Source organism: Amia ocellicauda, chromosome 2 (genome assembly GCF_036373705.1).
Source record: "Amia ocellicauda isolate fAmiCal2 chromosome 2, fAmiCal2.hap1, whole genome shotgun sequence".
Lineage (NCBI taxonomy): Eukaryota > Metazoa > Chordata > Actinopteri > Amiiformes > Amiidae > Amia > Amia ocellicauda.
In genome coordinates this window covers 5856736-5880877 of record NC_089851.1, presented here as the reverse complement: position 1 = coordinate 5880877, position 24142 = coordinate 5856736, and the positions used below count along the sequence as shown (strand labels likewise).

The 24142-nt window shown below is 40.7% G+C and overlaps 1 protein-coding gene across 3 annotated transcripts in view; it reads left to right on the top strand.

Annotated features, from left to right (window-relative positions):
* Nucleotides 1-4754: 4754 nt before the first annotated feature.
* The window catches only part of oxsr1b (oxidative stress responsive kinase 1b), a 76796-nt gene continuing 57408 nt past the window's right edge, over nucleotides 4755-24142 (top strand). The window contains exons 1-3 of one of the 3 annotated variants that reach the window (XM_066716805.1): nucleotides 4755-4897; nucleotides 5297-5442; nucleotides 23151-23263. In XM_066716805.1, the coding sequence (XP_066572902.1) occupies nucleotides 5373-5442; nucleotides 23151-23263 (183 nt within the window). In that variant the 5' untranslated portion in view covers nucleotides 4755-4897; nucleotides 5297-5372. Of the gene's footprint in view, nucleotides 4996-5178; nucleotides 5443-23150; nucleotides 23264-24142 lie in introns of those variants that run through there. The other 2 variants (XM_066716798.1, XM_066716791.1) reach the window with 2 other exon arrangements.

Genomic DNA, 24142 nt, shown 5'->3' with positions numbered 1-24142 from the left:
TTCCAGTTTGGAGTCTTTTTACCCACATTACATTTTTTTTGCGTCTGAAAACCACCATGCATGTATTGTGTGTGCCTCAAAGAAATGCACAGTGCCGTACTGATAAGCGAAATTGGAGAGTGACATAGTCCAAAGTGTATTTGAAGGAAAAGATTGGAAAGTTGAAGGAATGTATATATATATTTCTGTGTCCTCCAGGATTTGTTGTAGGTTAAACTGGAAGCTCCTTGGATTATGTGTAATAATACTGGCAAAAAAAAAACAATATAATCTATAAAATGTGCTATTCTGAAACCTAGGACGGGAATGATCCAAATTAATTCAGTTACTTAGATCCAGGTTAATTCCTTATATTTAATCATAATGTAATCTACTGATTCTAATCAAGTAACATTTATACTAGCTGGGTATATAGTTTTCAAAATACATCTACATCCTCTGCATTTTTAATATTAAATAAGAAGCAAACAAATAAGGGGCCCTGGTGTTCGTTTTTTTCCTTTCATGTGGTTTTGTTTTCATGTGGTTTTGTTTTCGTGTGGTTTTGTTATCTCCTTCACATCTCCAACATTTGTATCATATCTCTTATAAAAACATGTTCATACTTTGTCCCTTGACTATGCTCTAATGTAATCCTCTCACAATTTACCTGGAGCAGACTCTGCTTTAGCTCTGTAACCAGTAAGGAATACCTTCGTAGCTTCAACATCATAGTTCTCGGTTGTATGTTGCTAATTTTAGAGGTATGAACACAAGCCTATTCATATGAAAAGGCTGTTTTCACTTTTCGTGTGCTAACATGTTAATTAGTCTTTCGCACCTGCAAGTTATTTTAGAAACATCCTGATTCCTAGACAATGCCTTATCATCAGAAACCTGATAATTGCATGATTGTACATCTTATATAACATACAACTACAATTGTATTGATATTGTGCCCCACTGCAGCATGATTCATTGTAGAGCATTTTTAAAATGGGCCCCATTAAATGGTATCCTATGTAGTATAATATTGATGCATTTAATGTACACCAGACTTAAAATAATGCATTTTGATACCTGATTGTGATGCTATGAAGTCAAAAAATGAACTGTAAGACACACACTATACAGTATCCCCAACCTATCGTATTCCTTCTTATTGCAAATGCGGATTACTGCTCTTGGATTTGTCCGTTTGCCTGTGTTCTTAATGTTTTTTCTTTATGGTGCCCAGGTTATCTGTCTGGCAAAGACTGACATAGAGGACTCGTGATGAAAAGTAATTTTTATAGTCCTTCTGGCATGAAAAAGACAACAGAGCACGCTATGAAGTCTCATTTCCTCTAGAGGCGAAAGATAAAAATGTGCAGGCCCAGATAAGCCTGCCGCCCATTTGTTTACCAAAGGAAGTTCTCCTGTGCGCGCATTGCCTTTATATCCTTCGCAGGCAGCGGCTGGTACGTGATTGACTGCTAATGATTATTTTTATTTCTGGGCTCTCGGGTTAACAATATTAACAGGAAGTTCCACTATGAGACGCTTCGGTGTCGCCTGTGTAGCGCAGTCGTCGAATCACACGTGCTAATGGTGAATAAACGAGGAGGAATTGTTCTCTGTCTTGGCTGTGGCTGAAATAGTTTGAGGTTGCCATCAGATACTGAAAAATAAACTTGACAGCAGTAATAAATCAGCACTATTTTTATTCAACCCGATCATGCGTAATGTGTATTTTGGGAACTCCGTTGTGAGGAAATTAGCTACACAATCATTCTTAGCGACGGTTGTGTCATTCCTCAAAGTAGATGGTTGAAACTCAAAGCCACACCTCAGATTCATTCCTGATTTTGATCCACAAAGTGCAATCTGAAATATTAAACCCACGTGACGATGCAGTGTTGGTTAAAGGAAGTGGCCTCTGACAGTCTCATAGCTGCCCTCACGCACAAGGCAGATGTACTTCCACTCGCCCCCACTATATGGCAGTAAATAACTGGCAGTTTATTCAAGTTATCCGACTCTTTGTGTTGTGTCTAGTTTGTCCTGTCAGCGGGGAATCCCAGAAATGCTTACCTGCTGTATTCACACAACATGACTCAGCCTCCACCCCAGTTTCTGCATTGTGATCGAATAAATAATTAAAAGATATTGTACTCTTCCATTACAATACTCTTCTGTCAGGAAGTATAGATTTTAATTTGATTTATTTGTGCAATAGAATGACAATCATAATCTTCCCTGGCTTTGATCATTCAGACATAAATAAGCAGGTGAACACATAAAAAGGTAACACATATACAATGCATGTAAACGAGTAAATATGTTATTTTTGTATTTTGGAAAACACTTTGGAGATTTACAGTTTTGAATGCAGACAGACTTCAGAAATCATACTTTTCCTTTCTTTGTAAAGATAGACAGATGTCACATTAATGTTCAATAAACTAATTGGATTTACTTGTAGTCTGTTCATATCAGAGTAATTTCACCCCCTTATTTGTAGTGGATAAACTCATGATTTCTCTTAAACATGTTCACAAGTCTCCAGACGTGATCTCGCAAATTCTAACAGTCAACAGAATTAAGGACTTGTGCGATTACAACATATATCATCTTTATTAACAGAAGCAAAGTGCCTCTTCTTCCTTTCAATATTTTTGCCAGATAATATGCTTTAGAGGGTTTTAATAATACTGATACAGTATCAATGGAACATGATCCTTTAAGCTGGAGCTGGAATGCTTGCACGGTGGGTGTGAACAGACAGTTGCTCTGCTAAGCAAGCGGGAGGGGAGCATGCACAACTGAAACACCTCTCCATGACCATCCTCATTGAATTCCAGTCTGACTCACTCTCCTTCCATAGACTGTGGGCTGTGGCTGTTTACCAGAAGTGCAGCTGCAATCTAGGAAAAGAACATTGAGCTCCATGGGATTCAGTTTCAGCCCAAGGCATTCAGATGCACAACTATTTGTCGTGGTTTAGCAATGCTCTTAGTAATGCACAGATGGCTTCATAATTAATTATATACATATATACAGTATATCATTATAAATCACATATGAGAAGCCACACAATCACAAAGCAGCATTTCCAAACATCCCCATACCTCTTATCTTGTGTTTAAATGTCATCCCATGCAGAGATTTATCAGGATTTTAAATTCTTCCGCTACCAGCGACGTTTCAGCACACTTAAATGCTCGTGTTGTAAGTTTGACAGGCTGGACGCTTGTTTTTAATTTCCTTACATTTAAGCAACATGAAAACACAACACAAATCAGCTGCTATATGTCAGTTCCCACGAATCCTGGACTGAAACATTGTTAGACAAAGAGAAGAGGGGTTGATTGTTAAATTTAACAAAAATAAACATTTTGTTCACTGAAAATATATTTGTGTGTCAAATCCTCATGTGTGTGATTTATAATAAGGTAATAGGTCGTGTGAAGGGTGCTCTTATTGTATAAGAGAGGAGATTTCATGCAGTTTGTGCAGCCAGAATCTAGTAGTCGTGATAAGACCCCATAAATCAATGGCATTGATATACTTTGCTCCAATGGGGGCAAAGAAATGGGGGACAGAATTTACTGATTCCAGAGATCAATTGCAAGATGCCCAGGGCAGGGTCTTGCTAATTTGGCTAATTGTTGGTCAATTCCTGGCATCTATACAGACAAATTGTGATTGGCTGATTCCTTTGGCATCCTTTGTAATGATACGGGAAACATTTTATTGCAACATTTTACATAAAGAAACATTAGCCTATACATAGATATTTAAACAGTATTTTAATTAATTATTTTATTTTGGGGGTTGTTAATCACTGGTAGAAGGTGGGGATAGAAGCACTGAGATTCTGACTAGAAGTCTCGGTCCCTAGTTACTGTGAACCATTGCGTTTTACTATAGTACAGCAGTCTTCTCTGTACATGTTTAATATTGCCTGCACTAAACACGGTGCTTCACTTGTCTGTTTCCATTACAGCAAACACTTGCAAAATCTACAATGGCATGAATATAATTTGCAATGTGAGTATGTCGCAATCCTCTGTGAGGGGTGTGGTTATTTATAGTTGGGGAGTTGTTAATGAGGAAAATATATGGATATTCACTTATTGATATATTTTTAGTTTTACTTAAATCGTTTCTTAAATCTCAAACTCATAAACCTGACGGTCTGCCGTTTGAGTGTTTCAGCATCTACATGCATGTTACTATAACACTGCATACAGTGCAGGAGTCAGGAAACATGCTAATCATTTAGGTGCGGCAGTAGGCAGGGTTGCAAAATTCAAATTGCATTCAGCAAAAGCCTCCGGGGCAAAAAGGAACATGACAGTGTAATTATTCCGTCTTCACGATATTGCCTTTTTTCCTGTATGACAAATAATCTATTACGCTGATCAGTAGAAGTCATATCTGCGCCCCCTCTTGCACTGCGCACAAACCGCCGCCATGCCCGTACAGCTGACAAGGACCAATAGCATTCGACGCCACCGCAGAACAACCAATCAGCATTTGACGGCGGCGACAGAGTAACCAATCAGCATTTGACGGCGGCGACAGAGTAACCAATCAGCATTTGACGGCGGCGACAGCGCAACCAATCAGCAGCCGACCGTGCTCACGTTGTTGTCAATCGTCCCTATGAAGGCGGAAGTTTCGAAGTACGAGGTGGACTCGGGAGATTTGTGTTAGAGTGGCAGCTCCCCTGACCAATCACACGGGACGTGCTGTCAGATGGCCCAATCAGAATTCAGGATGGGCAACAGCCAGAAGAATGTGCCCGACTCGTTATGGCAGCCAGCTTCGTCCATCGCGGTTGTGGCTGCCACTGCCGCCTGTCGTGGCTAGAAAGCGGTTTTCACGCTCCTCAGGAAAAGAATAAAGATAAAACCACAGCAGAGGAGTCACGGTACACAGTTCAGCACAGTGCCATTTGTCTGACTATGTTTAAAGTGCTAACATCGATACTCCCGTGAAAAGAAAATACTGGCTTAACAGTAGTATATCGTGAGTATTAAAATAAGCCAACGCGAGTGAGCCTCCTATGTGTAACACTGTATGCGCAGCCACCGTTTATTTAACGAGCAGAAAGGTGTTGCTGGAGCCCGCTTGCCCTTTCGCCACACCCAAGATGGCCGCCACGCAGCGCCGTCTCCGGGGGACGCCAGGGACGCGGTGGGCGGGGATTGTGCAGCTAGTGGCAAAGTTTGGGAATGATAGTAGGATCTGTGAAAGATTGCAAGTGAGCGAAGTGCCGTTTCGGGCTCGCTTGGGGAAAAGCAAAACATAACGATTCTTTCATTTCCAGGACACAAAACACTCCGGGCCGCAAGAGGTGCTGAACACGCTGTCTCCACGTCCACGCTTTTAACGCAAAACTAGTCATGTCCGAGGACCTGAGTTCCCAACCTTGGTCCATCAACAAAGATGATTATGAGCTGAAGGAGGTGATCGGTGAGTGGGTCCGCTTTCTTCCCCTGTGCCGTGTATTAAACACGCGTGTGCCACTGACAGGTCTGCCCGGGCCGCAGCAGCCGTGCTCGGGCTCGCTTTGCCACACAGCCATTGCCATTGATCCGCGGCTGTGAGTGCTGCCAGACGGGCTCCAACTCTATTGCTTCTGTCTGGCGCTGCAACTTGGACTGCAAAACCGTGCATCCCGCCCGTGAGGGGCCATGCATCGTGTCCCGGGCAGCGCTGTGCAAGTCACACGCCTTTCTTTCTGGCTCGACGAGTTTCGTGAGCACGCTTGCACATGCAGCCTGCCAGGTGTCATGTGTGTGTGTGTGTGTGTGTGTGTGTTTGTGTGTGTTTGTGTGCGCTCTCCCCGCCGTGCACACTGGGGGTGTCGGAGTGGGTGGTGCTCCGGTGTCACAGCCTCGGGCCCACAGGCTGCAGGTCGCGGATGTGCGGGGATCTGCGCCGCTCCGCCAATGGGAGTGTTGGGATGGTGCAGATCTGCGCAGAAGTGCAGACATCTGCGCTGCATAAACACGCAACTTTAACTTTGTATTGCTGAGACGTTGGGAGTTTTAATTGATTTTATGAGCTTGTTTCATTACCAGATCATAGCATGTACAGGGCAGGACAGTGAAGTTATTTAAAAGGCACTTTCCAGTATTAATGACTAAAACCTCGTGTTGTCATCTGAATTGCAGTTGTGACTGTTTAAACTCAACTGTTCATTTGATGTCTGCTTACTTTTCAGTGGGTAATACATTATTTCTCTGTGAAAGCAGTTTTTCCCTTGAAATGCCTTTGCTGTCAATTAATCAATTATGAAAACATGACTTGAAAATGTAAAAAGACAATAACTAACAATATAGTTTGATGATTGTTTTCTTCAAAAAGATAACCAAGTAAAACAAAATTAGTTCCTAGTTTTTAAATTAATCATGCCTGTCTTTAATGTGCATTTTACTCAGTTACTTTGGTGCATGGAGGCTCTTCAGGCAGAGTCCAGTATCTAGTATATCTGCATTCACAATATTGTGCTAATATTTTACTTGACAGAAGGTGAATACCCCAGTTTTTATATCGGATTGCACCATGTACTCAAAGTTATATAGCCTACGCACAGCTCTCCACATAAATACAGATCAGAAGCATTGTACTGTATTATTTTCATCATACTCCAGCCTAAATGACCCAGAGACATTACAGGTGTTTCCAAAACACGTAGGCTACCTGGAATGCCATTTCCCGTTCCCACCTTCATTATCTCAGTTTATAGTACACTGGACAATTCATTGTATCTGTTTGATTGTATTACGATTGATTTTGACTTCATTTGTCTGTAACACGAGGCTTAGTGTCTGGAAAGTGCCTTGGAATGAGTTGTAATGCATACCTTTCTAATGCACTTCCGTCCTCTGCTTTGATCCACAAGTGTATAATAGCATTTTCTGTTTCATTGGAAGCACAGAGTATTCTCTCTGTACAGGCATCATTTTCATTTTCCGCAGTACTTGGTTTTCCTCTGATATCTGCCATATAAGAAACTTACTGCCACTGTTTTTCTGTGTGGAAACGCTGGTTCCACATACAGAAATAAAACCATTTGCCAATCTCACAACTTATTTTATTTATAAAAAGATCAGATGGCTGCCAGCGGGGGAGGAACGTTTAAATCTGTTCTATGACTTTGGCTACATGACAGATTCAATGTGTGTGCTTGTATCCCTTGCCACAGTTGAAGAAAATTAGGTTCGGATTTTGATTGATTGATTGATGAACATGACCGTACATCTGAATGGAAAACTACAGTCAAGCTTGTTGCCACTGAGAGACATCAGTAGATGGAGAAGTGCTACAGATAAGTTACTTATTTTCTGACCTTAAATATGAGTGAAGAAATCACATCAGCGATGCGTATTACTGACTTCTGTTAGTCCCTACACTTTTGATTATTATTAATAATAATAATAATAATATATATTTTTTTTATTATTATTATTGATTTCTTAGCAGATGCCCTTATCCAGGGTGACTTACAAAATATAAGCGCAATACAAAGTGCATAAATACAGTGCAGTTCAAGGCATAAAACATTACAAATTCCAATTGACACAAGTGTATACAATATGAGGTCCTACATCCTGGATTGTAAAAGCCGAGTGCAGACAAGATGTTAGGTCACAGTCGAAGGCAAAGGGAAGTGGGAGCATAGGGGAAATCAAAATAACAATACGAGTACTAGTAACGCAAGGCGTTTAGTATGATAAAACATTGTAAAGTGCTATCTTACAGGAGAATGAATGACTAAATTACAAGTACTGTCTGAAAAGATGTGTCTTGAGTAATCGCTGGAAGGAGGTCAGGGACTCTACTGTTTTGACTTCGTGGGAAGGTTGTTCCACCATTTAGGGTCAGGGATGAGAAGGAGCGGCTCTGGAGGAAGGGGAGTGCAGAGGAGGCAGAGTTAGTCTTCTGGCACTGGAAGAGCGCAGTGGTCTGGAGGGGATGTATGGGGAGACGAGTGTCTGAAGGTAGCTCGGTGCAGTGTGGTCAAGACAGCGGTAGGTGAGGGTCAATGTCTTGAACTGAATGCGTGCCGCTAGCGGGAGCCAGTGGAGGGAGTGGAGCAGTGGAGTAGCGTGTGCGAATCGTGGCAGAGAGAATATCAGACGAGCCGCAGAGTTGGATGAGCTGGAGCGGTGGGTAGTAGATGCAGGCAGGCCGGCCAGGAGGGAGTTGCAGTAGTCCAGGCGGGAGAGGACCAGGGACAGGACGAGCACCTGAGTCGAGTAGTCGGTGAGGAAGGGACGGATTCGGCGTATGTTGCTCAGGAAGAATCTGCAGGTGTGTGTCAGCGTGGTGATGTGCTGGGTGTAGGAGAGCACAGGATCGAGGGTGACTCCTAGGTTCTTAGCGGAAGAAGAAGGAGAGAGTGTCGTAGATTCCAAGGGGATTGAGATGGGGAGGTCAGCAGAAGGTGAGGAAGTTCCCCAACACAGATTCAGTGTGCTAATAAACTCTTTCTAAAAATGTGGGCCTGAACATAGTATTTTGAAAAAGCAACCCCAGACATATAAACACACTTGGTAAACTGACATGTCTTTTTAAACACTGGCTAGCCATTTCACCTGGATCTTTCTGCACAGAAAGTGTTTGAAATCTGAGAAATGCGCTCCTCAGTCTTTAATTAAAATCCTGTGTTTGAATACTCTTGACTACTGTCTGCTGAGTTCTGAAGGATAATGAGGTTAAGAAGGAATGGAATTGTAATTAGAACAAAGCAGATTTTTTTTCTTTTTTTAAAGCTTCAGTATGTCCCCATTACATTTGTCCCCCTTTCTTCCCTCATTCAAATAATCAAACCCGATCAGTCTGCCCTCAGTGTGTCTTCCATGCCCAGAGTTTTGTGTAATCAGGAACTAAACGAGCATTTGTTGACAATCCAAGAAACATTAAGGGGAATTTTGATTGCCTGAGTATTGAACCTGCTGATTCACAGTGTGAAACCCAGTTGGATATCAACTAATAATTTAAAATCTCTATTGTTACCTACTGGAGTACGGACCTACTGGAGAGTAGAAACTGTGGCATTTGCGTTATTTATTTCTAGTTTTTAAATCTCAAGTGTTTATTGAACTTTGCTTTGTAAGTGTTTAATATGTTTCATATACGGGCAAGGCATCACATTCATCTCTGTCAATTAAGAGAAACAGGATCCACTACACGTGACAAGCTCTTCACATGTTTTTCGTGATGCAGTGCGATTACAGTAAAGTATGGTAATAGCTTTCTCTGTGTACCCTCAAGTCAGGGTTAGAGGGCATACTCAGATGTTCCCTTCATATCCACATTCATCAGCTGTAGTCTATACTCCGTAAGTGTGCAATTTACTTGTGACTCAATGTGTTTGAGATCTCCCACAAGTTCTGGATTTCAGACCAACAAATTGGTCAATTTGTAGTACATCCTTCAAGGCTCCAGTTTTCTCCCTCTAATTCAACTTCAACAACACTTATTTATCTTCTCTTTTCAATACCTCTATCGTCTCTATAGTTTGTTTAATTAGCTTAAAATATTACTGTATGCACAATTGAAGAGGTCTTTAATATCTTATTTATAACAAGTTCTGCCATGCAAGTTTTTGCAGTTATGTTGTAAGTCACCCTGATAAGGGCATCTGCCAATAAATAATAATAATAATAATAATGCATAGTTTACACAGGACAAATAAAGCACCTTGCCTTTGGTTTCACTCGGTTATTTTCCCCATCCACTAGTTTGGCTCTTTTGAAGTACAGCCCTGAAACTAAGATGACATCTCACAGCAAATCTCCCCTCTAAAGTTTTTAATTTCATAACATTTTATTATGAATATCAAGACATGTTCACAAGTCTGAACAGTTTAATGTCCACTAAAGATACTGAGTTATCGGTACATGTTTGACTGTTATAAAAGATGGAGTTGGTAGTGTGCTTTTGAAAGAAGACATATTGTACTCCCCAGCACAATGGGCAGAAGTTTTGAATGACTGCGGTTAGTCTTGACACATTGTAATCAGGCCTGCAAGGAACAGAGCTTCTGCATAAAGACGTCCCCACATTGGACTTATTTCAATGTTGCATTACTCAACCTATGATGTACATTTCAGTGTTTCTATTTGAGTCGAGCTGAAAGGTGAACCACAGCTACAAAATGCTTAAATTGGTGCAGGGCTTTAGTGACCAAAAGTGTATTCTCTGTGCAGAACAGCACTGAGAACTAGGGCTACAAACCACTACTGTCTAAAATTTCAGTATTGCTTACTATAAGGATTAGGAAATTACTTTTCAGGGTCTGTCTCAGTGCAGTCCTATATCTAAGGTAGGACTTCCCAAGTTCAGAGACCATTTAGCCTAATGGAGAAATTACTACATTTGGTAGAAGACGAGGGCAAAGCAGGTTAATTCTCTGGCTTTTCAAAGCCTTTTACCTCTAGAGCCCGGGTAGGGAAATGTGCATGAAAGGAAAAAGATTAATAGCAGATATAAAAATGAGTTACATTTCCATGATCTTTAAAAGTCCAAATCATCAATTTTGTTCATGTCTAATCCTCTCCAACACACTAATATTGATATTACAGCCCTTTGAACTGCCTCAGGTCAGATGTCTTGGTAAAAGCATAATGCAAACTCTGTGTTACTCAAGATATGATGTTCCTACAGAAACAAGTGTTTGCTGACATCGTAGTCTGGATGCAAAAATGGTCCCCTGGTGCTGCGATAGAGTCTCACATTCAGATTCTGGAGCTGAAAATGATTCGGAATATGCGTCAGAATTTCACTTTTGTTCACAATGACGTTTTTATCATGAAAAATAAATAGCCATAAACAGAAATGAAAGCCTAGGTGGCCAGATTGTAGAAAGTTAAGAGTAAGTGGGGCTAGAAACACGTCATTCAGATCTTTTTAAGCAACATATTGCCATATATATAGTAATGTTAGTATAGTTACATCATTTCACCATAAGAATAGTTGTTTTAACAAAACACATTAACATAACCATTGTATCATCAAAACACAGCGCACTACTATTATTTTAGTAGTGTTAAGCACTTGGTTTGCTAGTATTTGTAAACTAATGTATTTTTAAAACAATGGAGCACAAACAAATACATACACTGTCCATACATTTTTCATTTGAATATCTGATGTCAGTGCGAGTGAATTACAATACGAAAAACATCTGGTTTTATATTTCAGAGCAAATTCAAGTAAAGAAATGTAGTACAGTAAACAACGCTGTTGTGGTTTTATGTGCGTTTTAGAAATTGTGCCAGTGTATCTAAATTATTAATAATAAAATGCATCTTTTTGTGTGAATTAACCGCCTCCAGTACGGCTCGCCTGAAATAACTGTGTGTCAAAACATTGTTTTTGCTGACTGTCGGCGGCCACTTTGCTGTCATGGACCTGACATGGCCAGCGGGCTGCCAGCTGAAGAGGCCTGCCCTACGCTGTGTGTGATCATGTCTGATCATCCTCAAAAGCCACACACTGAACGGAGCTATAGTTTGTAATTATTATTATTGCCCTGTTTGTCACATTGATATCAACTAAAGTCAGTGCTGTTTGAATGACGGCTGTAGGACTGTCTGTCCAAATAGATTATGAGAATGATCTCTGAAGACGTCTATTTAACGATGGCAGCTCACCTCGTTCTGAACTCTCCTCCTTCTCTTTTGTGAAGATGGACAAAATCTCTGCAGTCAAATCAAACACACCCTGAAATGTACTGTGTTTTAAGACCAGTTTCATTAGAGGCATTAGAAAATTATAGGATTGTGTTCAGAGCTCCAAAAAATGTTACAGCTGTGAGACTACTAAGTGTCAAGTGTGTTTTATTTAGTTCCCATTGGTACTGTTCTTCCATTGCAAACATGTTTTTTATTTAACTCAAACTACCCCATTTTACTTGTCCTTTACGTCACTAGAGAAATTAATTGTTGCTGTTCTTTGACATTAGTAGTGAGCATTAGTAAAGACCACAACTTTACTGCTCAACTCACCACAACGGGGCTTTCTTTGGAGACAATTAGGCTGGTAATCAAACTGGCCTTGCTCCTCCTGACCTCCTTTTCAAACGTACATACACAAACGTCATTATACTCTGCCACACATGGGTTTAAACCCCACCATTTTTATTTATTTTGTCATCTTTCCTTTTCAGGAAACCCACAGATCTCTGCTATCCGGGAGTCCAGGGTTAATGATCTGCAGTCCTTCTCTGGAGTTCAGAGAAAGGAGGGATGGCTAGGAAAGTTGGATGTGGAATAGTGCAGAAAGTGTGAAAAGTGCAATGTGATACCCAGTTTGGAGTCTCGGTGATTAACACAGAAGTGTGTTACGCTGCTGTGAAGGAGGGTGTTTCTGCTTCTCTTGTGTGTGTTTGGAGGGGAAAGTCCGGCCTGCAGGGAAGGACTGGCTGTCACTAGACCGAGTAAAGGAATGAATAAAAATGTTTATCTGAGCATGTGCTTTATCAATTATTAAGGCCCTTTGCAAAGGAATTTCCTCAGGGTGCTTTCCAGAGAATGTATACCTGAAATACAAACTGCATGGGCCTCTTGAAAATATGCAATATTACAGGTATTACTTGTAAGTTTCATGTCCTGTTTCATACAATGCCAATTATTTACGTTTTTGGCCGCAATTGAGTTTTATAGATGAGTAAATGCAACTGAGCGTTTAACCTGAACAGTTTGAATTATACCAGTTATCATTTGTGTTTAAACGTGCCAGATTGTTAGGTCTGTTTTTAGAAGTGCTAATGATATTTTTATTAATGAAAGTAAAAGATTTCCCATTTCAGAGAACGCAAATCAGTGGAGATATTTGAGAAATTGCACAACAGATTAAAACAAGTGATACCGATGTTAAAATGGGTTTTGCAAATCTTGACACGTAAAATTCCTGCTTTTGAAGCATATGTTGATGGAAAGATTTGATTTAAAATAAATAAAATTTGCCAACCAGGCTTAGCAGAGGTTTCAAGATTCAGCAGGCAGACTGTTTTGACTTTATCTAGGCCTAATTGTTTTCCATAAATCAATACTACCTGCAGCAATCTAGCTCCTAATACAGATGTTCGCATTCAGAATTATTTCAGCCCGCCCTTCCTGTTGTAATGCTTTTCTTTTCCAATACGACCCCTGTATAATGTGACCGGACACACCAAGTACACAGAGTCAAATCGGATGCGGACGATGATACCTTTCTTTTCCCAAACACTACACGGAGAGACTCACTGTTTTTGCCATGTGTTCTTTGCCTCTGTTAGAAGCTCTTTATGGTCTATGACTCATTTTGCATACAGTTTGAAACCGGTTCAGCTCTTTGTTTTATTTGGTTAGCATTATCAGTCAGTTTAATTTCACCGCGATCCCATCCCAATCCTAGATCGTCCCTGCAGCCTCAGTGCAGCGGGAGACTACGTGCCAGTCGTCACAGTGTGGAATATTTGTCCGGTCATCAGGATGACCAGATAAATCTGTGTTTTTCTGTTTCATTCCTTGCAAAACAGGTGGAAGAAGTGACTAACATGTCATTCATCGTCCTTTGCTGTTGTGTTAGGATCTGGGTTATTTCAGTCAGAGGTTTAACCAAAGCTTATTTTTGCTTTGTTTTTGTTCTTTTTAAACCTTGATGGAGCGCTCGGCACATCACCGCAGTCACCGGGTTCACAGTCGCCTTTTCTGTATGCGCTGTGCCAAGCAAGAAACGCCAAGTAAATCTCACTGCTGTGGCATCTGCTGTCTGGCAGAACCGCTGAAAAGCAAAACTTGTCCGTTGCTTTTGGCACCACTTCCAGGAGGGCTTGGATTTGCTAACCCAGGCAGGTTCTCCTTGCTACCGGTATAATAGATTTTAAAGGGGGAAACAATCAATATAAATTAAAGTCCCTCTAATCTTGTTTTTTGTTAGGTGAAAGTGGCTAAAATCAATGAAACACAGATTACAGGTAACAAGGATTAATTGTGTGGTTAGTTGCACTCCCACTAAGACCTCTCTTATCAGTGCTGTAATTCTTGACATTGTATTAAGATTATCTCGGACATCTTGCAGATCTTCAAGGTGCAATCTAGGAAGAGCTACTAAAATAAAACAAAACTACAGACGGGTGTCACCTTCTTTTGTGATTATCCGAGCTAGTTGAAATATAGTTAATGCAGCCATCGATATCATTAATGACTGAGCTGATGGCAATACATCTAGGGTCATTCTTTGAGGATTGTTATCATTATAGATATTTTTTCAAAATACTGCGTGGTGATTTGCATTGATATTTAAGAACAGTTGCAATAATTTGTATTATTTATTAATTAGCAGAGGCCATTATCCGGGGTGACTTACAGTTTACACGAACATTTTTAAAGCATTCCATAATACAGAGTCCTAGGTACGTGGTAAAGATATGGAGCAAAGGAGAAGTTACAGTAAAACAGTAGAAGTACGGCTCCGAAGATTAGGCTGTTGTATGACAGATACAGTCTGAACAAATCTGTCTTAGTATGTCTTAGGTCAGGGACTCTGCTGTCCAGTGGAATTTAAATGGAAAGACCAGTAGAAGGTGAAGAAGAGGAGAGATGGAAGAATAGATCAGATTAATCTTGGAAAGGTTAAGCTTGAGATGATACGAGATGATACGAGTGCATCTAAGAGGAGATGAAGAGAGAGACGGGAAGAGATGCTAGAGGGGATGAGAGGGTCAGAAGAGGGAAAAGACAGAGAGAGATCTTGACATCTGCATTGAAGTGGGAGGAGAACCCATGGGATACGATGAGGGGGCTCATCCTGTGAGGAGAGGCTGAGGTGTCGCCATGTCACCTGGTAGGAGGAGAACCGGGCGAGAGTAGTGCCGCGGATTGACTGCAGAGGGTCAAGGTGTGAGTGTTGAGATGGAAATGCAGAGAGCTGATGTTGAACAGCCAGTTTAAAGGATTGAGAGAGCTAGAGTCGAGTCAGAGAGGGGTGAGAAATTAGAGAATGAAGGTAGGTTAGTAGGAGAGCTGCAGGCAGTTGATAATTCTAGGAGATGTGGAGAAGGGCGGGTGTTGAAGAATTGGCAGATATCAGCAATTCTTTAGAGGAGGAGAAGAAGGACAAATCTGCAGAGATGGGAGTTTGGCGCAAAGAGGGAGGAGATGGTAGGGAAGAGTCTGCAGGGGTTATTGGCAGAGGATGCAAAGAGTGAGTGACTTTTTGGCCGAAGTGAGAGAGGAGGAGAGCGGTCGAGGGCAGTTTGGACCTCTTCCATGTCTAGTCAGCAGATTGGATCTGGCTGAGCAGTGATCGAGTGCTGCGGGGGGGAGGAAATGTGAGAGGGCAGAGAGAATCATGGAAAGGCGACTGGGGAGAAAAAGGTGGAAGTAGCACAGAAAAAGATAGAAGTCGCATTAGGAAAAGGTGGAAGTAGCATTGATTTGTGGTGATGACTCAACACTGCGAAGGCTAAATAAACTCTGAAAACAGGGTTGTGATGAATTAGTCTTTTTGTGCATTTTTCTTTTTTACTCAGTGTTGATAAATCCATACACCTACCGCAGCCCCTTCAATCTTAACCGTCAGCCTCCCAGACAACCCCATCCACGTGTTTGAGTGGTCATTTTGTACCGCACTAGTCTTGCTTTAATGTCCTTTGCAAACTTCAGTTTTTGTATCTGGTTTGAAATAATGACTGTATTTTCATGCGTAAGATTCCTTGTTAAATTACTCCTCATTGATTTAGTTCATATACAGCAGATGTGACAAATGACCATAACCAGCGACGTTGCTTCAGAACAGAGCACTGAACAGTGTAAATGTTAGTAAAGATGAATAAAGCTTTATAATTGAAACTACAAATTAAGCTACACACACCGAATACATTTTCTCTGGCGTCTCTTTCATTAGTTCCCGTCAGATGACTCCAGCGATGACACAATGGTTATTTATCATCCTCTCTTTATAGTACGTGACAAAACACATTCAGTGCGACCTCAGCAGTCGATTAAAGATGCCTCCCTGATATACGACTTCTAGTTTGGTTAGTGTTTGTGACGGTGTCTATGATTAAGATTAAGTTTGTCCATGCGATAAAGAAGCAACGTTTTCTAAGCCAGAAGAAGAGGGAGATGAATCTAGTAGGACCATGAATAAACATTTTCAATTCAGGCACAGGGAGTTAGATGGAGGTTTTGGAGAAGGAGGCAACAGAAATCAAGCTGAGGAAATACTGGCCTCGTCTAAGAACGGAAAGAGTTACTATATTGAGGCGGTTTTTCATGAGGCCCTCGCTTCATGAAACGCACGTTGAAATGGCTTTGGCCGAAACTGATCTTTATCTCCTCCTAAAGATTGACGGTTTCCCTCTTTTCGATTTGTGGGCTTGGTGAAATAGCATTAGAATGGTACAATCGTGAACGAAAAAAACTAACGTGTTAAAAAATAAAATAAAATTGCTCTGTAGTTCAAACTCCTTTTGCTCTTTGTGGACATCTGGTCCATTCAAGAGTTTGTTTATCCTTTAAGTACGTAATACTTAATGGGTCTCGAGTCCAATATAATCTTGTGGGGAAAGAATTGGGCTGTTAACTTTATTGATGTAAATTTTATTGTTGTCACATCAGTATTCCAGTTAAGATCAAGACATTTATCATGTAATATAAACTGTCAGGAAGCCATATCCAGTGTGGAGCAGCTGTTGTTTAGATCGGTGGAGCAAGAAAGATTTACCTACCAGTAACAGTATTGTTATATCATTATCAAAGGGTGAAAAAATTCAGATTTGTGATAGACAGTCTGACAGAATATCATTGCAGACGGGTCTTAAACCTCACAGCAAGTTGCAGATATGTGTGTAGAAGTGTATAATAAATATCTGTTGCGCAGCAGGTACTGTGGATCAGGTCAACTCTCCCATGAACTTACTCATTAGTATTTACTGTGTATAACCTTGACAGAGAGTTTATAACAATCTTGCTTTACTGAAGCGGCGGGTCATTTTTCAGGAAAAACTGTCCCCTTAAATTAATGAGACGCGAACGTTTGATTTAAAGTGCGGTAATTTCACGCGCATGCCAGCTGAATGTATCATGCCTTCCCCCTGCACACCCACATCTTGATTTGTTTCGATCGTGACTTTCTGCACTGAGATTATAATGACAACTTTCATGAGTTAAGGTGATATGGAGGGATGGCATTGCCCCGGTCTGCCCATGTTCCCAAGTCCACCCAACGGGTGTGCGTGTGTGTTTCACAGAAGAGCAGTTGTTTCTTGTGTGTTGTACACTGATACATATTAAGTTACAATTATGTATTCTTATTGTGTGTTTAGGATTATCTACATTTTAAATGTAACTTCTAAAATGGACACCTTATTGTTCCTCCTATCTATCATTGTTCTTCTCTTATTCAGCCGCCCCCCCTTTAAAACACGCGAGGAATGTCTGTGGAATGTGTATGAAATATGAACAGGAAATGTAATGAGGACTTCTTCTCATCCCTGAAGGACTGGAATGACTGTGGTAGGAAATATAAACAGGAATCTGGACATGAATGGATGACGAGACGTGAATAAAAACATTGTAAGAACTCTGTGGAGTATAATGGATTACAACAAAACTCCTCTTAATGTAAACCATTTTACATCAATGGTTATTTTCTGTTTTCTAATTAAAGTCTTATTTAAACCACGAGGTGTCTAGGTGGTCCGTTTTATTCCTTTCATTTAATGTTGCACGTTAGGATACTTTTCTTTGTTGACTTCGCTTCAGTAAATGAACTGGTCTAGCATATATCTTCACATTACAAAATAGACACATTTGCTTTGTAATTCGATTGTTTTTGAACTTCCTAAAACAGAACTTGTTAATAAGTTGCATGGAAATCTACATGAAAGGTCATTAAGGTGTTGTCTCTACGTTAGGATAGGTTTCGTGTACTTAGTCTTTGGAAAGTAGGACTGATACTTCAAAAGGGTCCTAATTGTGTTGTACTGCACTGGGTTATTGCACTATTGCAGTGATGTGATCAAGACATATGTTCAGTTCAAGCCCTCTATACATTTGAAAATAAAATATTGGCTCTTTGTCTGTTTTGAATAATCACGATGAATTAAACTAAGGAAAAATCGAATGTGATTTGGTGGGTGAAATGGGCACAATCATGACTACTACGTTTTTGCATGTTTCTGTTGTTTTCTGTTTTTCTGCAAAGTTCATTAAGCGGGTTAAATATTCTTATATTGGACTCTTTGTAATACATTTCATATTTCACTGTGTGCTATACTGGTGTTCAGACAATGCAGTTCTGCTCCAGTCATAAGGTAGGAAATTGCTTTTTTATGTTGACTATAAAAGTAGGGAATGAAATAGCCCTTTTTTTCTGTGCATATATTTCATTTTCTTTCATGTAGCTTACACATAAATGACACCGTATAAGCTTGCTTGATATTCCAAATATGTACAGTGGATTTCTGGTGAACTGATTAAATGTCTGCTTCAGTAAATATCTGATGATTGCACATCACTTTACTGCTGTGCCATGTTTGAGATTAGGTCATCTTTGCCCCGTCAGAAAGACATCATGGTTCCTGTCATCCTGCATACAACTAAATTAAGAGGCGTGAATTCCTCCTCTCGGTCCTCATTTCTGTCAACTGCAAGGCCGCTCTCCACGTGCTTTGCTGAATTGGACTGTAAAAATGACCATATGAAAAGCGACTCCATCCTCTTCAAAAGCAATAATAAGTCAAGATTTTAATTGCCTCCATTTTCCCCTTTGGAGCTGCAGAGGATTAACTGCAAGGACACACATATAAGAGTTGCATACTAATTTGTTTTTTTTATGTGACGTTAAAACAATAGTGCAATCGTTATTCTTAACTGACAGCTTGCATACTGCTCTTTTGCAGGGGGGGGCAATCAAGTTGTTCTCTTGTGAAAGGATGTGCTTTTACAAGACATAGTAGCAGGTTAAGACAGCTTTGGAGATAGCCTGTAATGATTTAAGTAAGAGTAGACATGTTGAGATGTTTTAAGGTTTATTTCAACACAGCTGCATCAGAAAATAATTAAGCATCAGTAGGGTAAAGTGATCCTGCACACGTAGGCCTATACTTGTACATATAACATGTATTATTGATCTCAAATTCAAAAGGTGAACAAGGACTTTATCTTCAAGGCTTCAACTTAGGCCGTAATTAATAATAATTGCAATTGTTACTTTTTGGAATATCATTTCTTGAACAGAAGGTGTAAATATTTTGATCATTGGAGGTGGGGAGATGTGGATTTTGGTCCTGGTCTTTGGGAAGGAGGAAACCAAAATTTCACCTATCGCAAAGTATACACCTGTACCCTGGCATGAATTGTCAGAAGCCACTTTGTACTAGTTATAAATTGAAAGACAATAGGATCTGATTGTGTGATTGGTGATTTGTGGGTAGGTACAAATATTGGAGGTAATGCTGAGATTGGGTGCAGTATCTTCTCGGTACACTTTGGTTTCCTACATATAGCAGGAGTTTGGAAATTGTTTGACACACTCCTGAAGTTCTTGAATGTAATCCGTTTGTCTCTGGCCTGTTCAGAACACATGCATGGTTAGATCCGAAAGACACTGATGTACAGTTTTGTGTTTTGCCCTTCTAATGTATTGAATCTAATTCAATTTGATTGCTCTGTTATAGCTAACCGCCGCGTGACTTGTGTTCCGCCTCACAGCTCCGTGTTTGCGATCGTGAAGAAAAATGACGACATTGCAGCCTGTGTTGATGTTGTGTGTGAGGCGAGTGACAGAGATAAGAACTGGCGTTTGTTATGCGCAGTGCTGTTGTGGCTGATAAAACGAGCCACGATGGCAGAGATGAAAAGTTGAGCGTCGGTAGCTGCAGCAGGCTATTACAGAACTGAAAAACATGTAGCGAACTGTTGTGCTTCTCTTACTGTTTTGTGTCTCGCACCAAATGTCTCTTTCTTTATCGTGCCATAAGTAGATGATTTGATCTACAGTTGAATGGACATGTGATCATCTGTAGCTCTGTTCGGTCTAATGCATTTTGAGAGCACACTTTATGAGAGGAACCGAGGAATACTTAAATTGTTTTTAGTGTTTGCTTATCCTGACATGATTCCCTTGAGGACGACCTGGTAGATGTGAACATTACATTACATTACATTATTTGTCATTTAGCAGACGCTGTTATCCAGGACAACCCATTTATACAGCCGGGCATTTTACTGGAGCAATCTAAGTGAAGTACCTTGCTCAAGGGTACAACCACTGCCCCACCTGGGATTTGAACCCACAACCTTCCAGTTATTTAGCGCGAGGCCTAAACACATTACAGAGTGAAGATGGTGCCAACGACAGTGAGAATAAAACGTTTGTTTTCTGCTGGTATACAGGAGACCATTTAGAAACGACTTTTCATCGACTTTAGTGACGATTACAGTATGTTGTGGCTGATGGATAGGGCTCCTCTCTGTTGAGAACATGTTGATTTGAATTAACCTTGATGTTACAGTACTGCTTAGTTGGTGTTTCGCTAATGTGAAATTGGGTTTTCATTGTTCTTATCATTTTGTAAGTGGTAGTTCTCAAATTTATTACACTGCCCTTACCTGCCCCTTGTACTGCATTTTCCATCACGATTTCATTGTATTTCTATACAGTTTTCTTTACCACGACTACACCATGAAAAAAGATGCAATGAAAGGTTAATCCTTAAAGCATCGGTTGTCAATCTCCAAGCAACACATTAAAACACCACTGCCAACAACTCAAATGAAGTGTTTTAATTGACTGTATACTGTATATCATTATCCTGAAGATGCACGATGGGATGTTGTCCATTGTGATCTTCTTCATTGCAGAGGGTAACTGACTTAGTAACAGGATTAGCAAAGGATTTATTAGATCGGTACTGCAGTAGGAACTACTGGTAACTAATTTCACACGTCTGGCAGCTTTTAGAAAGGGTGGATGAATTGGCCTCCTTCACTTTGCAGGAAGACAAAATGGGTGTTTTAAGGTGAAGGAGAACAAGCTCTCCTTTTGACTTAGAAACCAAACACACACTCTCTCTATTTCGATCTGTGTGGAATGATGCTTACTGTTGTCTGTGTGCTTGAATTGATGTAGACCTTGCATTTCCATTCAATTTGCAACAAAAAATGTTGTGCTGTATTTGCCAGAGTTCACTTTCCCCCACACAAGAAAATCTCACTATTTACTTAGATTGGTAAATATGCTTTATAAACGTATACTGACAATTGTTGGATACTTCCAAGTTTACTGTATTCCAGGGAAATCTATTGGACATCCTTTATTGATTAACTGTCTTCTGTTGTTTATGTGAAGTCGTTAAATTCTCCCACTGTTGCTGCAGATGTGTGACTCTGGGGCCCCAGGAGCCTGAGTTGACAATTCAATACTTTCTGTCTCCCTAGCCATTTCAGAAAAGTGTTTTTGTTTTTCTCTTTATAATAACAGCATGGTATCAGAATTTCCTACTGGTTTGATTTATATTGGTCTTTTTTGCTTGTTGTACTCTGCATTGTATGAATAAATATTACCCATACGTGTCTCCAGTATGAAAAGCGAGGCGAGGGTGGTAAATTGTAATTCTTGGAAAGTGAAACCTCTTAATTTCTGAGGAGGAGCATGTGGCCTCTTTGTCTATTTCTGTACACATTGGGAGGCAGAGGGGCCGGTGCTGGATCTAGCAGGGCCCCTCCCTTCTTTCTCCCCAGCAAGAGGGGCTCTTGCAGGGTCTTCATACCAGACAGCCTCCTTGTCTTGTGTGCGTCAGCAGTGATCATGGCCAGCAACAGCGCACACACGCGCACATGCAATCTTCTCTCACGCACTCACACGCTCTCTCACGCACATTCTCTCACACTCACACGCTTGCATGCACTCTCTCTCTCTTGCACACTCTCTCCCTCTCTCTCTCTCACACGCACACTCTTTCACGCACACACACACACTTTGCAGGCTGAGGATCTTTTTTTATTTTCATTCTGCCATATCACCAGTTACACAGTTTACCCAAACCCGTGCTGTGTGGTACCAAAAGGCCGAGGTAGCGGAGGCTACTGCCGTTCTTGGGCAAAGATGCCCGCTTTCGTGGCAAGCCTGTGATCCAGCTAAACGTTAAGTACTAAAACCAAATGAGCCGCATATGGTTTTTAATTAATTTATCTTGTTTCCTCTGCAGAATAATTCTGTCTTCCTGCTCCACTGTAGTGAAACAGTTCAATCCCACTGGGGTCTGGGCTTTAACTGAGTGCAGATTCAGGCAGGTCCTAGATCAACAGCAAGTCCTTGCTCACAGTGAGACACCTGCTCCGGTGCCCTGTGGTCTCGTGCCCTGGCCGCCGGTCCGATCCTCATGGGTTTCATAGATTTTATATTTTCAGATCTGACTCCAGTTCAGACTTCAGTTACATTCTTCACCTGCTCTTTGTTCCTTTTTAGGAAAATGAACGTATTTAAAAGCCTCCAACTTAAGTGTACCTCACAGAGATTTATGGGTAAAATGAACAATCAAAATCTTGCCTGCAGAGGCTTTAAGATTTCAAATTAAACTATGGCCTTATGCTCCTGACTGTACAGGGTTCGTGTTAATGCTTGACCGTTGGCCCCAAATGACAAAACTTTTCTACCGAGGAGACCCTGGGCTTGTCTGGCTGCCAGTGTGGTCCCAGGTGTGTTTTCCTTTCAAGACATACAAATAAAAACTTCAAAATATTTGATGTGGCACTGTACATGACAGGTAACTTAATGAAACCTAAATCATCTCTGAAATATCAAGAGATCAAACAAGTGAGCATGGTTCTTTCACTTATTACTTTGTGATAGGTTCAGTGGATTTATGCCTTTTGATATCGTCTGTCCTTTGAAAGCATTTTTATAACCGAGAATCAGGCAGTGAGCTGTGATGCATCTCTAGGAGCAGCAGTTTATTGTGTGGTGCTCGAGGTAAAGCAGTGGATGTAGTTTTCAGGGACTTACTTATAATTTAAAACCCGGGAAGTTTGAGATTAATTTGTCTCCAAAGAGGCTTACAATTAGGTCCTGCCAAGACTAATTGCACTGCATTATCTGCTTCATTTTGCACATAGTGGTGCCACATTTTTCATGTTGGTATCTCAGGTAACATGTTTTCCTCTGGCCTGTTTCAGGGAGCGGCGCCACAGCGGTGGTCCAGGCAGCCTACTGCGAGCCCAGGAAGGAGAAGGTGGCCATCAAACGCATCAACCTGGAGAAGTGTCAGACCAGCATGGATGAGCTCCTGGTAATGTCCTTGCTTTTAAATCAAACCATATTTCTGTTTTGACAAGTAATAAGAACATAAGAAAGTGTCCAAACGAGAGGAGGCCATTCGCCCCATCGTGCTCGTTTGGTGTCCATTAATAACTAAGTGATCCAAGGATCCTATCCAGTCTATTTTTGAGTGTTTCCAAGTTTTCAGCTTCAGCCACATCGCTGGGGAGTTTGTTCAGATTGTGACGCCTCTCTGTGTGAAGAAGTGTCTCCTGTTTTCTGTCTTGAATGCCTTGAAGCCCAATTTCCATTTGTGTCCCCGGGTCCATGTGTCGCAACAGTCAGAAGAACGACACGACAAAATAAGTGTACCTGCTGCTCGGAGGTAGAACTTTTATATGCTATTATTTAGTTTAAAAACTTCAACAGAATAAGAACAATGATGATGATTAAACCAACACACCACCTTTTTGGGGAATTCTGTGGAGAGTTTAGAAAAAAATGTATCGAAAGTCCAAATCCTCAGTGCCTTGTGTAGCATCTTAATGTGTAATCGGGTCCATCAAGTGTCTGTTGCGCTCTCTTTGACATGAACCCATGAGAAACACGTCTTGTTTTTCGGTGTGTTCACGTGTGCATAAATATCTTCCTTGAAGCACATGGCGTAGTAATCAGGGCAAACTATAACTTCAAAGTCATTTATGAAAAGTATTTCTAGATATTTAATATAATGGTGCCAGAGGGAAGTTCTATTTTTGACCTACAGGCCCAATATCCTTTATATTATACTAACATTTACAGTATTTTTATCCCTTTTTTTCTAGGCACTATAATAATTCTATGCTGCTGGAAGGTGTCTAATTTCCCATGAGGTTTCCAAAGCATTAGGGCTGCGTTTTCTCAATTCTAA